The 16,546-nt window shown below is 40.1% G+C and overlaps 1 protein-coding gene across 1 annotated transcript in view; it reads left to right on the top strand.

The window, feature by feature from the left end:
- Nucleotides 1–1,790: 1,790 nt before the first annotated feature.
- Nucleotides 1,791–16,546, top strand: part of CHMP2B (charged multivesicular body protein 2B) — a 30,708-nt gene continuing 15,952 nt past the window's right edge. Inside the window, exon 1 of the mRNA XM_061134410.1 lies at nt 1,791–1,923. Within this exon, the coding sequence (XP_060990393.1) occupies nt 1,890–1,923 (34 nt within the window). The 5' untranslated portion in view covers nt 1,791–1,889. The remainder of the gene's footprint in view (nt 1,924–16,546) is intronic.

Genomic DNA, 16,546 nt, shown 5'->3' on the forward strand with positions numbered 1-16,546 from the left:
CTCACGTAACAGCTTATTGCCTCTCAGGCATTCAAGCACTACTCCATGCCATTCATTACAACAGGCAGCCAGGGTAAACTGCCTCTCTGCCACAGAGCTTACTCCAGGAAAGGCCAGGCCTTGGGTGTACAGACTGCCCTGCTTACCTTTTTTCCCATTTCTTCACTTTTTCACCTTCCCAAAATATCTCAAATAACTGGAGAAGGAGTAAGATGATTATACTTTTCCTGAGAAAAGAAAGCTCTCCTGAGCAGATTCTTAGCTAAATTTTAGTAGAAACGGCAGGAAGAACAGTTAGCCCTAAGCGCTTTGATGTCTCTACAGGGGGATAAATGAGGAGGGGAAATCTGACTACTTCAAATACTTAAAAATCCTTGAGACACAATTCATAAAACCAGAGGTGACTGATACTGTTATTGAGGTGTCTTCCTACCAGAAATCACATCTTTGGGGAAAAGTACTGTTGTTTTCATCCTGTGGAAGGCAGTGTTGCTTAAAGCACTAATAGATTGGGAGAAAAAGAGTTCAATGCAAAATTAAAATTATAAATAGCAAAGTAATATATTAAACAGAGATGTGTACAAATACAAACACACAGAGAGTGAAAGCGGGGGAAGGAGGGAAGGAGGGAGAGAGAGGGACACATACACACACAAAAATGAACAATGAATTTAAGATCTTGATCCAAACAGTATTTCCCACATTTATGCTTATACACAGAAGGATTCTTTAAATAATTCATCATGCTTTTCCTTGTACATAATATAAAGCTTTTGTTCCACAGTGAACACCGATATACAGGTATGTAGCATTCTAATATCCCAGAGACGGCGGAGCCTGGTGGGCTGCCGTCTATGGGATCGCACAGAGTCGGACAGGACTGAAGCGACTTAGCAGCAGCAGCAGCATTCTAATAGGTTCACAGCGTAGCCAGCAATTTTTCTTGAGCAACTGCAAGAAACAGATATTAAAAAACAGTTGGAGACATTGAAACCGGTGTACACCAAATGTGTGTGGATTTCTTTTTTGTTTCCAGTCAAGAGCACTAAATAAAACACGTTGCATTAAGAAAGTTGCTCCCCACCCTTCTCCCGGCCACTTCCAAGCCTAGAAACCGGATCCCTGGAGACCCACACCGGTGATAGGAGCCCCGGGCCCAGGGCCGCAGTGAGCGTCTTGGGTCCCGCAGGGGGCTGCGCGGGTGGGCGTCGGGGAGACTGCTGAGCCAGTCACCGCGGAAAACTCCCAAGACAAACACCACCAGGGCACGGACCTTAGCATTATCATCAGCCCCTGCACTTATGAAAGGCCTGATACATACAGCAAGGGGCTGGTCATAAATCAACTGGTTCCGGGACGACCCAGGCTTGTCCTAGGGGATTCTGAGGACCCCCCTACTTCCAGTTTCTTGTGGGCACGGAGAGCACTAAGGGTCATCTCTGTCCCTAGGTCCGCGGAACCCGGACCTAGAAGCCACCTGACCCCGCCCGCGATCCCCCAAGTACCGCTAGCACCGCAAGCGTGCATCCCTCGCGGCGCCAGGACCCCTGCAAGCTGGAGAGCGGGCAGCCGCCGAAGTGAGGGCAGCGGCCGCGGCTTCAGGCGCCGCAGTGCGCAGGCGCGCGCGCACACCGCGCAGGCGCCGCCTAGAAGTGACTTCTCCAAAAAGTGTCTTAGTTCGCGGTCACCTGAGCTCCGGGCAGCTCGGCTGCGGCAGGCTTCGTAGATACCCGCTCTCCGCGGGTCCTGACTGCAGACCCCGCCCTCTTCAAGTGCCCATCCGCTCTGCCATCCCGAACCCTTCGAGGGGCTGTCATATCCCTCCTTGTTCTTTCTCACTCGCGGGCCGGATCGGGCCGAGCCGGGCTGCCCGGGTGCGGTCCCTGACCATGGCGTCCCTCTTCAAGAAGAAAACCGTGGATGGTGAGTTCCGTGCCTGGCCGAAAAGGCCTAGCTCTGCGTTTCCCAGGCTTATTTGGGGGACTTCCGGCCTTGACTCTTGTTGCTGTCCCTGGGGGCGGGGCTGGATCAAGTGGCCCCACAGGTGACCGCCTTCGTGCGTCACTTTTCCGCTTCCCTGTCTCTTCGGACTCGCCCTGCCTCAGTCTCACCTGGGCAGTCTGGCTTCCTCTCTCTGATAACGCGGTCCTTAACAGCCCCGCCCCATCCCCAGGTTTCTCCTTCAGCTGTATCCTGAGCATTTCCAGGAGGCAGGATGCTGTTGACCCTTGAGTGCCATTAGACTTGGTGATTTGATGAATTTCTTGTTGGTTTCCTCTGAGTGGTTTACTGCTCCTTCAGTTTGGAGCTGTACTACTTGGGGGCATCCAAACCGGAAACCTGTGTTGACGTGGGGGGAGGGTTGTAATAGGCTCCAGTTACCGAATGAACTTGGTCTGGACCAGCCTTGCCCTGGGAACACCCCATCAACAGAGATGTGAAATAAATGCTTCTTGACTGACACCAGTAGAAAAATAAAAGAAATACAAGGGAGGTACCTGGATTTCGTTTTCATAGTTGACTTCTGTCCCATATAAATATCTTGCTGTCTAAAGTAAGAAATGTGGTTTGCATTATCTGCATAGACGCTCACGTTTTAATATGCTTGCATTGCTTCAGACATTTAACTCAGTGTCATTTTAAGGGGAAAAAGTGAATACAGGAATATACAAATTGGTGTTGATAAGCAATGCTTGTCATATATGCTTATATAGCTGTTTAATTAGCCTTGATATTTTTCATTGACTTTACCAGGAATCAAATTCATTCAAGTTATTTAGAAATCGTGTTTCTCATTACATGTTGAGTCTAGGTTGTTGCTGGTTCAATCAAAGAATCACTTCTTTGTAAGGGTCTAACTGCCACAAAAGGAGCAGTGGTAGCTAGACAGTGATTGGTACAAACAGGGTGCTCAGTCCAGACGTGGGGTAACTCCTTCATTCCTTTGTATTGACTGTTCCAGTGCCTCCACAATTATTTTGTGGAGGATGACAGAGATAACATCTTTACCCTCCGAACTACCTTTTACTTCAGCACATGTCTTTTTACCCCTAATTTGTCACACAACATAACACTGTGTGACACATAATAATAATTTTTGGTTATTCTGAGTGGGTGAAATTGACTTTCTATTAACTGAGAAATACCACTTAGAATATTTGAAATAACTATCAAGTTTGGGTAGGAAGTAATACAGTTATGTGAAATGAGTTTTATGTGTATTTTACCTGAGAATGTTAATCTTTAACATGACACTATTTTTTCAGTGTTCAGTACCAACAGTATGGTTTTCAGTTATTGTATAGTACTCCAGGGGGGAAAAAAAAAAGGTTTTTTTTTTTGGTTGTTTAAGTCTCATAGGATGAGAAATTACTAAACAGAGGGAAAGGGTTGCATCTTCTTACTATGATATTACAAATTAAATTTTTAAAATTGACATTAAAAGCCAAACGTCCTAGCTCTAATTGCTTGATGTCTGTCAAATTACAAAGACATAAAAATCAGTTCTATATTCTCACTGCTGTGCTTCCTGGTGCTTTTGGCAGTCCAGTGACTATTGTACTTGAAGTATAGAGCAGAAGAAAAAAAAAAAAGACAATGAGGGTGTGCAGTGAGGATGTTTAACTGTATACTTATTTGCAGCTGGGTTAATTCATCCAAGAAATGATGTTTTTGCTAAATAGACTTCCTTTCGAGAAAAAGATCTTAAGGACTTTTGGAAGGAACTATATTACTGACTTAAAGATCTGAGTGTGAAATTTTTGAATATAAATTTGGCCACTATGTACATTTTACTATAACCACCAAACTGCATACTTGATGTTTTCTTAAATTATCATGTCAATTCAGATCCCTTAATGACATCTTAATTGTAGATCTGTACTTTTATTATTTTGATCTGGAGATTTGCCGATGCTTTTATTCTTTATTTTGTCAGGAAAAAAAGAAGATGTTTTGTTTAAAAGGTGACAGCATTCATCTTAGCAATAATGAGGCTATATATTTTGAAAGTGAACGTATTCTTAGGCATTTCTGCCAGATCCTCAGACTCGTTGATTATTGATCATAAGATCTTTTACTATATGCTATCTTTTTACCTGTTTCAGCAGTAATGAAATTCTGATATATAAGAAAAATATGTAACTGCTTATAGAGCTGGAGAATAATTGAATCTTTCTTGTCTCTTTGGATTGGCTAGAAGAGTTGCATACTATATCATTAAAGAATACTGCATATGTAAATTAAAAGGGGAGAAAACATTACAGCACTTATTACTATTCAGAGTTATGTTTAATTCATTTTTGACACAAAGATGAACAAGTCTCTGCAGTGTATACTTTGTTACAGAAATTAATGAGAATTGTAGCTCAGTGCTAAGGAAGGGAAAGATTCTTTTGAATTTGAAATTACAATTGACTACTTGGTTTTCCTTTTACTGATTTATAAGAGATACACACACACACACATTATATAGGACTTCCCCATTTTCCTTTTACTGATTTATAAGAGATACACACACACACACACACACACACACACACACTATATAGGACTTCCCCATACTGATTTATAAGAGATACACACACACACACACACACACACACACACACACACACACACTATATAGGACTTCCCCATACTGATTTATAAGAGATACACACACACACACACACACACACACACACACACACACACACACACACACACACACACACACACTATATAGGACTTCCCCAGTAGCTCAGCAGAGATACACACACACACACACACACACACACACACACACACACACACACACACACACACACACACACACACACACACACACTATATAGGACTTCCCCAGTAGCTCAGCAGTAAAGAATCTGCCTGGAATGCAGAAGACGTAAGAGATGTGGGTTCGATCCCCTGGGTCGGGAAGCTCCTCTGGAAGAGGTCATGGCAACCCACTCCGGTATTCTTGCCTGGAGAGACTCCATCAACAGAGGAGCCTGGCGGACTATGGCCCATAGGATCATGAAGAGTCAGACACAACTGAAACGACTTGTGTATATATATGTGTATATATATATATACACACACATATATGTTTTTGTTTTGTTTTCCTTTTGTATTTTTTTCCCTAAGTGGACAAATGGTGACCTATTTTTTTAATTTAATTATGAACCTGTAAATTAAGATGCCGTGAGGACTTGTGAATGCACAGCTAAATATGCCTGTTAAAAAGTGAAGCTCTTTAAGCACTATATACTTTTTGTCTGTTATCCTCAACAAAGACAAATTGGAGGTGCTAGTTTAAGCCAGTGCACTGTGTTAGCATATTGTATCTGTATCTTATGTAATTCTTACAAAACCTATAAGTGCTGTTGTCATCTCCATTTTATAGATGAGGAAACTGGGAAGCAAAGGACTGAACAACTTGCCCAGGATCATTCAGCTACTAAGTGAGAGAGTCATGATCTCCTCTCTTTGGGCATTATCATCGTTATTTGTTTCTTATTGAAAAGCCTGTAGCACAATTTAATTTTGCTGTTCTTGCTAAGTACATGGAATTCTCAGCATTTGGTAGATATCATGGGGTCGCAAAGAGTCAGAGACGACTGAGTGACTGAACTGAACTGAACTGATGTAAGGCATACGTTTTGTCTATAAGCCAAAATTTTCTTAGAAGAAGTATTTTCCCTTAACTCAACATTTTCTTAGGAAATATTTTCCAATCTCATTTTACTCTTCATCTAAATCTCTCAAAGGAGTGATGATGTCTCCTATCTCCACTTCTTTACTTCTCTAACATCCCGCCCCCTCCCCCCCGCCATTGTACAGCAGTTTGATTTACATCTCATGTAATAAATGAGATCTTGCTAAGATCTTCAGTGACTTCTAGATCACTGAATCCCATCTTTAGTGATCATCTCTTGGGCTGTGTTTTGCATTTGATTTTGATAATAATTTCTTCCTTGAAATTCTCCTTTGATTTGCATGACATAACACTGTCTTCATTTTCCACAAATTCCTCTGACTACTCTTTTTCCTTTTATGTTTTTCTTTTCTTATCTTCCTTCCTTTCTTATTGTAACCTTCCCTTTAAATGTTAATGTTTTTCTTGGTTCCATCTTGAATTACCATTATTATAACCGTACATTTTCTCCCTACATGATCTTATCTAAACTGTTATTTTAGTTATAACCTAAGTTCTGACAGATCCCAATTGTGTATCTTTAGATCTATTTTTCTGAGTTTCAGACCAGTATATCTAATAGTTTGCTAAGTATCTCCACTTTGATGTCCCAGAGTACCCCAAAGTAAAAGAGGTCCCAAAAAGAATTCATCACCATCTCCTTCAAGTCAGTTCTTTTCCTGGATTTTCCTCTTCCAATGTGTAGCAGTCCTTGATCTTGCCCTCTACCTTTAATTAATTACCAAGTCCTCCTTTTGTCTCTTAAATGTTTGTCACATATGATCTTTCTTTTTCTCATTCAGGTCCCATTTATCTTAAACTTTTTTACATCACTTTTCGCGTTTCCTTCTTGTAGCTTCATAGTCTTTAAATCATTCATCTGTAAAGTTGCCTGTGTGATTGATATATATGAAATCCCAATCTTACTATGCTCCTCCTCACTATAAATTCATTTATTGAGTCTCTAGCACGAAAGGATCAAGTGAGTGCCATGCTTCATCTGTTCCTTGTCTTCCTTACTAGCCATGTCATTTTACTGTCTGAGAACCCTTCTCATATTCCTCTGTATATACCGTACTCTTTCTCACTGACGTATTTTTAGTTATGATACCTTTATGTGTAGAGTTCTCTTTTTTTCTTCCTGCAGCTAATTTGAACTGTCTCAGGTTTTTTTTCTTTCTCTCGAAATTCTTCTTCAGTGCCACCTAAGTTCAGTTCAGTTCAGTCGCTCAGTCGTGTCTGACTCTTTGCGACCCCATGAGCCACAGCACACCAGGCCTCCCTGTCCATCACTGACTCCCGGAGTCCACCCAAACCCACGTCCATCGAGTCATGATGTCATCCAACCATCTCATCCTCTGTCGTCCCCTTCTCCTGCCCTCAATCTTTCCCAGCATCAGGGTCTTTTCAAATGAGTCAGCTCTTCACATCAGGTGGCCAAAGTATCGGAGTTTCAGCTTCAACATCAGTCCTTCCAATGAACACCCAGGACTGATCTCTTTTAGAATGGACTGGTTGGATCTCCTTGCAGTCCAAGGGACTATCAAGAGTCTTCTCCAACACCACAGTTCAAAAGCATCAATTCTTCAGTGCTCAGCTTTCTTTATAGTCCAACTCTCACATCCATACATGAGCACTGGAAAAACCATAGCCTTGACTAGATGGACCTTTGTTGACAAAATGATGTCTCTGCTTTTTTAATATGCTATCTAGTTTGGTCATAACTTTCCTTCCAAGGAGTAAGCGTCTTTTAATTTCATGGCTGCAATCACCATCTGCAGTGATTTTGGAGCCCAAAAAAATAAAGTCAGCCACTGTTTCCCCATCTATTTGCCATGAAGTGATGGGACCAGATGCCATGATCTGTTTTCTGAATGTTGAGCTTTAAGCCAATGTTTTCACTCTCCTCTTTCACTTTCATCAAGAGGCCCTTTAGTTCTTCAATTTCTGCCATAAGGGAGGTGTCATCTGCATATCTGAGGTTATTGATATTTCTCCTGGCAATCTTGATTCCAGCCTGTGCTTCCTCCAGCCCAGCGTTTCTCATGATGTACTCTGCATATAAGTTAAATAAGCAGGGTGACAATATACAGCCTTGACGTACTCCTTTCCTGATCTGGAACCAGTCTGTTGTTCCATGTCCAGTTCTAACTTGCTTCCTGACCTGCATACAGGTTTCTCAAGAGGCAGGTCAAGTGGTCTGGTATTTCCATCTCTTTCAGAATTTTCCACAGTTTATTGTGATCCACACAGTCAAAGGTTTTGGCATAGTCAATAAGGCAGAAATATATGTTTTTCTGGAACTCTCTTGCAAACTGTGTTAAATACCTCACTCCTTGTGCCCCGTCCCACTTTTTTTTTTTTTTAACATCTTCTTGATTTGTATTTTCCTGAATGAAAGTAGATCTTCATGCACTTCCAAAGTTGGATTATGCTTTTCTTAAGTTTTTCCACATTCCACATTTGGTTGGTTGCATAGAGTCTTCAGCGTAAATGAGAATGACTCTATAGCAGTTTAGAATTTAGAGACTAAATGCCAAAATAGTGGCATTTACTAACCAAGAGTGGTGTTCCCAGTATCCAGAGCATCCTATAGTCTACAGCCATCTTATCACCACCCACCTTGAACCTTAGTACAACTTTAGAGATAATTTGAGGAATGTTATTGACAGTAGAGGAACAAAGCTTCTTGGGTTTTAACTTACTGGGTGCTTTTTACGTATGCTGGTTTTCCAGAGTTCAGAGCTTGTGAAATTTTGACTAAGTTGGATAAATCTGTCAAGAGTGAGTTGTGATGCCACATTTTTGATAGCACAAGAGGGGATAAAATTTATCATCTACGTAAATTAGATCCCCTGCAGAAATATCCCTGCCTTCTTCCAGATAAACTACAACATTCTCATGGTGCTACCTACAGTACCCAGACCTTTCTTTGCATGGTATGTGTTCCCAGAATGACTATTATCCTGAATATTTTAAAACTCAAATTTTGCTTTCTGGTTGGTTCCTAAATTCTTGGCACACCAAAGAAAAATAATTGAATCACGAACACAGTCCTTTTCTGAGCAAAAATATTGCAACATTTTATTTATAGGAATGGAGAGTTTATTTTTTTTTTTGAATAATTTCAGATCTAAAGAAAAGCTGAAATGACAGTATTCAGTGACTACCCATTTTCTCATTGCCTCAGTGTACCAATTATTAACATTATGCCACGTTTGTTTTCTCTCCCTCCTCTATGTATGTATGTCTTTCTAAGTACATATGTACACATATGTGGGCTTTTGTTGTTGAATTGTTTAGGATAAGTTATAGACATCATGAAACTGTACAATCCAGCAAATATATCCCAGAATAGGATATTCACCTGTATAACCACAATGGCATTATGGCTCTCAAAAAATTTAATAGTGTACGGAAGTGAAAGTGTAGGTCTCTCAGTCGTGTCTGACTCTTTGCGACCCCATGGACTGTAGCCCACCTGTCTCCTCTGTCCATGGGATTCTTCAGGCAAGAATACTGGAGTGGGTTGCCTTGTCCTTCTTCAGGGGATCTTCCCGACCCAGGGATTGAAACTGTCTCTTACGTCTCCTGCATTGGCAGGCATGTTCTTTACCACTAGCACCACCTGGGAGCTCCCAATAGCATTATTTAATATGGAGTGAAATTCCAAATTTCCTTAGTTGTCCACCCAACTCCCCCCAATTCATTATTGCTGTTTTCGTTGCTGTTGTTTGTGGGGGAAGTGATTACCTGGGTGATGAAAAGACTTCCCTACTTACGTGGCACTTTAGAGAAAAACACAGTGTTGAGAAAGAAATAGTTATGTGATGATCGGGTACTTGAGCCTTCTAGGCATAGGGAACAGTAAAGTAGGAGGCCCTTTCAGAAGCCCAGGAGCAGTTATTTCTGTATGAAATGTCTTTCCTTTATATTTCTCCATTCCAAACGTGATTCCAAAGGCTGGTATTTCTTTTCATGCTACTGTCTTCTACCTTCAAGTCCATCCATCTATCTGTGAGACTGTTCTTTCAAAGGATCTTTCACACATTCCTTTACTTATCTAAGCTGGAAAATGCCCGTGGCAGTTTTCTGAAGTTGTTATTGATGAGGATACTAAAGGCTGTGTCTTCGAGACCCACATGAGACCCAAAGATCTGCTGACAGGTGACATCTTAAAACCTTCCTTAAATTCCTGAAAACACTGATATTTTAATAATCATGAACAAATTCATTTTAATGAGTTCCTCAGGGCTTGAGTTACTTTTGAGACTTTCCTGGTCGGGGAAAAGCATTCCTTGTTGCTTCCTTTTATGCTACCATAGGGCTAGACTCCTACTCTTTTCTTAGTGTTTCCCCTCGTCCTTTCAGGTGAGTCCTGCTGAGTTTTTCAACTTCAGCCTGGTTTTTAAGCAAATCCCTGGCTGTCTGGACCAAGTACAGAGTAAAGCTGTTGGCATGATTCTCTACTGTCCTTTCTGTCTCCCATAGTTGTTTATTTATTTTTTGTTTTTATTTTTTCTTTATCATGTATTAAAACTGGATACATTTTCTCTCAGATTTCTGATATACCATGTCCAAAGCCTGAGAAACAGGTTTGCTTTGCATATCAAATTCTGGTTTCTTCTCACCCACTCTCTCACTATCATTGTCCTTCTGTCTCTGTAAATTTGATTTTCAAAGCCAATATTATCTAGTTACTGACCTCTAATATTAATATTTACTTCTTACCCCTTAACCTTTGAGTTTGTAGCATTTTTGCAGTTTTTTTTTTTTTTTTTTTCTTCTTTATTCTCCTCATCAACCTAAGGAGATGGTATATCCCCACATGGCCAGTACCCCATCCCCTTTATTGTTCATTGTGGAGCTCCACATGACACTTTAGCTGAACTCACACTCGCAGCTCTTCTGTTCATAGCCATGATCAGAGTTTATCTGATACTCCTTCACCCATTCTACCAGTGCCACAGTGGCCACTGTTTGCTCTGATACTACCTTGCAGAGCTTGCACATAAAATACAAAGAGGACACTCGCTTTCCTCTTGGATCTCGATCCCCAAAAGCCAGTTCATGGAGATGGTAAAGCAGGATGTGGAACCATTTTGTGCTCTTTTTTTAATCCATGTGATCGTTAGATTCAGGATAGGCAATAAAGTTGCATAAATCAAAATGATTTTTCTCCAAAGAAATACATTTAAAAGCAGAGAATATGGTATATATTAAATTAAAAAGTCCGTCATGACCTTACAGTCAAGTGGCAAACCCAGTTCATGGTAGAGCCGGTGCAGTCTTAAACACAGCTGAGTGGTGTAGTCTCTGAGTTGTGCCTTAGTGCTCCTGAGGCACAGTAATTATGACTGCAAGCTTGATCTCCCTCCCTTCTCTCAAAAGATAGGTACTTGAAAGGATGAAAGAAAAGAAAAATGTGGGCTTCCCTGATACTTCAATTGGTAAAAAAAAAAAATCCGCCTGCAATGCAGGAGACCCTGGCTCAGTTCCTGGATGGGGAAGATCCCCTGGAGAAGGGATAGGCTACCCCCTCCAGTATTCTCGGGCGTCCCTTGTGGCTCAGCAAGTCAAGAATCCGCCTGCAATGCGGCAGACCTGGGTTTGATCCCTGGGTTGGAAAGATCCCCTGGAGAAGGGAAAGACAGCCCACTCCAGTATTCTGGCCTAGAGAATTCCATGGACTGTATAGTCCATGGGGTCACAGAGTAGGACACGACTGAGCAACTTTCACTTTTCATATCTGCAGCTTGTAATTACTTTTTGCCCTAATCCTTAGATGTGCAAACAGTATGGACATGAACAAAGTATAGAAATAACATTAATGATTCAAGCTGGGGCTTGGCCTCAAACCCAGTAGAAAATTCCAGTGAGCTAGATCACATGGGAGACCCTTTTATATTTCACTTTTTATTTTTGGGCTCTCTGTTTTTCTTTTCTTTGGTAAGCAGATAGACCTTATTGACTAGGAACCAAAGAATGACCTTAGGTCTGTTTATATCTTTTGAAGTCCAAAATTTAAGTCCGTGATCTTATCGCTCTTATACATATGTGTTACTTTGTTCAATAAGAAGAGCCTGAAAGGCTTTCATGCCCAGCGTGGAGCTGGCTGAGTGGCCTGTTCTGTGTTGTGCTGGATGTGGGTGAGGAGAAGATGGGGCAGCCCGGGATCCTTCTGACATGGCCAAGAGGTAACAGAGAGCACACCACAGGCACATCCATGTATTTTCACAGTTTGGAAGTTCAGTACTTCATTTTTCCTTTGTAGAAAATGTCATAAAATCTGTCATAGCTCAGATTTTGCCATTGTTAAATTATCAACCATCTTTCTTGATAACTAGATTTTATTGGTAAATTATTAGCCATCTTTCTTCATAACCAATACATTTTTTTACATATTTTTAAAGAACCTGTTAAATTATGTCTATAAGATAAATCCTTTCACATTTTGGTATATATATATATATATATATATATATATATATATATGTTTCTACTCCCTTAGATTACAGTTAACTAATATATTGGTAGAGTTGTTGACATGAAGTAAAATGGGAATACAAATAGGTAAATAAATAAAATATACTTCTTGCTCTTAGCTTGTAATCTTAAGAAGAAATCAGACCTACTAAGACATAAATTTAATGGGAAATAAACTTTGACTTCAGAACATTAAGAGTGTCTCAGAACCTTTCTCATGTTATTCCTTCTGAATTATTTGAAGACCAAATTACTAACTAGGAGTTTAGTACAGGAATTGTTTTTAAAGAAAATTTGTTTTATAGGATACACCTATTATCTCATATGAAAAAAAATATTTTACTGTCTTTTCCCTCTTACCTTAATATATTTTAAAGTGTTACAGTTTTGTTTTACACAATCTAGTGTATAACATTAGATGCTCTGGGATTATAGCTTAGAACTCTTTAAATATTAATAGGTCATTAACAATAGGCTGTGAAATATGCAGTAGTTAATTTTCTTTATTTTTCCTTCTCTAATATACAGTGACAGTTATGGTACACATAGTTACATAAAATTAAGAAAAGTGAAGTCAAACAATTTCGATTACATTATGTTTTATTAATGTATCATGTCATTAAAGTACATATCATAATACTTGTATTTCAACACAGATGGCTGTATCTAGTCTTTACTCTGATTCTCTGACCCCAAGTGTCTCCAGCACTTCAGTTCCATCCTAACAACAACTGTTCGGAGTTAGTACAGACCCCGCAGATTAAGGGCTCTGTCTACAAAACTGTCCTCATTTAAGAGGCCAGTCACAAGTCCTCGATTGTCACCAGTACTTCTGACTGACCAGCTATAAACACTAATGTCACCGCAGCTCCCTCTTCAGATTTGCAAACATACTAGAACAACTCTCAGAACTCAGGAACGTACTTAGTATTGCCAGTTTATTTATAAGAACACAACTCAGGAACAGCCAAAGGGAAGCAAGGTATTGGGCAGGGGGATGGGTGAGGGTGGTGCTCGGAGTATCTATGCCTTCTCTGGACATGTTACTGTCCCAGAATATCAGTATGTTCACCATCCTGGAAACTCTTCCAATCTCAAGAGTTTTTATAACCCAGTCTCTGGCTCTACTCCCCTCCCCTGAGGGATGGGGCTGAAAGGCCTCACCTTCTAATCAAGAATTTGGACTTTCTGGTAAGCAGCCCCATCCTGAACTCTCCAGAGGTACACTTCCTTAGATCAAAAGACATTCGTATCACTCAGGAAATTCCAAGGGTTTGGGGAGCTCTGTGCCAGGAACTCAAGACAAAGACCAAATATAAATTTTTCATTATATGACCTTGGTAATGAAAAAATATATTTTGATAACATTCAAGATAGGGGAGCTATGTCCAAAAAATGGAAATTGGGAGGGTTTAAGCAGTGAGGATGTAAAGGTTGATGATTGTTTTGAAAGATGGGGAAATGAGAGCTTTCTTTGCTCTTTTGTTTAGTGTCAGTCTGTAGATTTCAGAGGAAAAACATCATGTGTGTAGACCTAATTAAAGTATGTCCACCTAAAATTCATATGCAGAAGCCCCAACCTTTAATGTGACTGTATTTGGCGATAGGGTCTTCACGGAGATAACAGGTTAGATGAGGTCATGAGGTGGAGCCCTAATCCAGTAGGACCAGTGTCCTTATAAGAAGAAGAAAAGATACCAGAGAAAAGGCCATGTGAGGACACAAGAAGAAGGTGGCTATCTGCATGTCAAGGGAGAGGGCTCAGGAAAAACCAACCCTGCTAGCACCTTAATCTTGAACCTCTAGCCTTCGGAACTAGTAGAAAATAAAATTCTGTTGTTTCTGCCACCCAGTCTATGGTGTTTGTTATAATAGCCCTAGCAAACTAAGTCATGTTTTTTAAGGATAGGATCCCAGCCAGTGCTCCATGAAACATTTCTACCCAAGAAATGCTAATAGAGTTTTCTTTAAAAGGATTCCTGGTTTAATGACCTTGGAGAATAATCGACCACATAGTCTTCCCTTAAAGGTTGACAATGTACTTTTGTATATTAAATGTTCTTAGAAGCCTTGAAGCAAAGAAACTGGTTTAAATTTTTTTCAACTTGAACATTTCCCAAATATATTTGCCTACAGACTATCTCCTTCCTCTTTTTTAAGTGAAACATGTTTCCCATCCAGAAGAAAGTTAGTGGGGGGAAAGGGCTCCCTCTCTTCTCATCTCCTATATAGATATTGTATGGTTTCCTATTTCTGTGTGTAAGGAACATATAGAATGTGTCTTTAGTAAATCCTGAGTGTGAGCTGTCCACCAATATAACTTAACTGAGAAACAGTAAGTAAAGGAAGAGAAATAGATGTTTTGTAAGTAGGATATAGGAGCTCTGACATCTTATTTTTAACTTTTTTTCAGTCATTGTAGTTGATTTTATATAATGACTTGAAATGTTTTTCATTCTGTTTAACAGTATTATTTGTTGATATCTATCTCTGTTTGTAAGGATTATGTACCTGATAACTTTATTTTTTGTTTTCCTACAAGCTTCACAGTCAGAGGCTTTGGAATCAGAATGCCTGTGGGGTGAAGCCTAGCAGTTTTTCTCCCTTGGGCAGATTACCTCACCAAATACCAATTCCCGCCTCTGAAACAAGTGAAATAATAGTACCTACCTTTGGGGGTTGTTGTGAAGCACTTAATATACCTATTACTCAGTATAATTAGTTATTTTTATTCTGAGTAAAGTTTCACTATAATAAGAAACATGTAGAATATAAGTTGTGATGCTCCATCACTGCAAAAGATAATGGTTGCTGGCTTTGCTGCTATTTTAATTGAGTTGAAATTCACTTAACATTAATCATTTTAAAATGAACAGGTCAGTAGCATTTAGTACATTCACAATGGTGTATAACAACCATCTCTAGTTCTAAAACATTGTCATCACCATAAAATAGAGCCTTGTATCCATTAAGCAGTGACTCACCAGTCCCCTCTCTCTCCAGTTCATGGACATTTGGGTTGTTTGCACCTTTTAACTATTTTAAATAGTGCTGCATTTGTATAGAGTAATGGTTTGGGTACTTTTTTGCAGTTCTTTTGGGTAAATAGGAGGGAAATTGCGAGGTGAGTTGGTAATTTTATGTTCAACTTTTGAGGAACTACTGAACTTTTATCCACAATGGCCGAAATAATTTACATTCCCACCCACAAGAAGACCTAAAGAACCTCTTGATGAAAGTGAAAGAGGAGAGGGAAAAAGTTGGCTTAAAACTCAACATTGAGAAAATTAAGGTCATGGCATCCGGTCCCATCACTTCATGGCAAATAGATGGGGAAACAATGGAAACAGTAAGAGACTTTATTTTGGGGGGCTCCAAAATCAGTGTAGATGGTGGCTGCAGCCATGAAATTAAAAGATGCTTGTTCATTGGAAGAAAAGTTATGACCAACCTAGACAGCATATTAAAAAGCAGAGACATTACTTTGCCAACAGAGGTCCGTCTAAGCAAAGCTATAGTTTTTCTGGTAGTCATGTATGGATGTGAGAGTTGGACTATAAAGAAAGCTGAGCACTGAAGAATTGATGCTTTTGAACTGTGGTGTTGGAGAAGACTCTTAAGAGTCCCTTGAACTGCAAGGAGAGCCAACCAGTCCATCCTAAAGGAGATCAGTCCTGGGTGTTCATTGGAAGGACTGATGCTGAAGCTGAAACTCCAGTACTTTGGCCACCTGATGTGAAGAACTGACTCATTGGAAAAGACCCTGATGCTGGGAAATATTGAAGGCAGGAGGAGAAGGGGATGACAGAGGATGAGATGGTTGGATGGCATCGCAGATTCTATGGACGTGGGTTTGAGTAAGCTCCGGAAGTTGGTGATAGACAGGGAGGCCTGCAAAGAGTCGGACATGACTGAGTGACTGAACTGAACTGAACTGGCAATGTACAGAGCTACCATTCTCCACCTCCTCAACACTTATCCCCCCAACCCCCGCCTTTTTTTTGGTTATAGCCATTTTGGCAAATGGGAAGTGGGTTCTGATTTCCTTAATGAGTAGTGATACTTTGTATCTTTTCCACATACTTGTTGGCCATTTATGTATTTTCTTTGGCGAAATGTCCGTGCAAAGTGTTCACTCATTTGTTGAGTTGTCCTTTGTTTTTGAATTGTAAGAGGTTTTTACATATATATACACACATATATATATTCTGGCTTCTAGACTCATACGTAATTGGCGTATATATTCTCCCATTTTCTACATTGCCTTTTCACTTAATAATGCCCTTTATCACAGTTTTTAGTTTTCATGAAGTCTGCTTTACCTATATTTTCTCTTGTTGCTTGTGCTTTTAGTGTCGTATCTAATAATCTATTGCCAAATCC

The sequence above is a fragment of the Dama dama genome, chromosome 31 (genome assembly GCF_033118175.1).
Source record: "Dama dama isolate Ldn47 chromosome 31, ASM3311817v1, whole genome shotgun sequence".
Classification (NCBI taxonomy): Eukaryota; Metazoa; Chordata; class Mammalia; order Artiodactyla; family Cervidae; genus Dama; species Dama dama.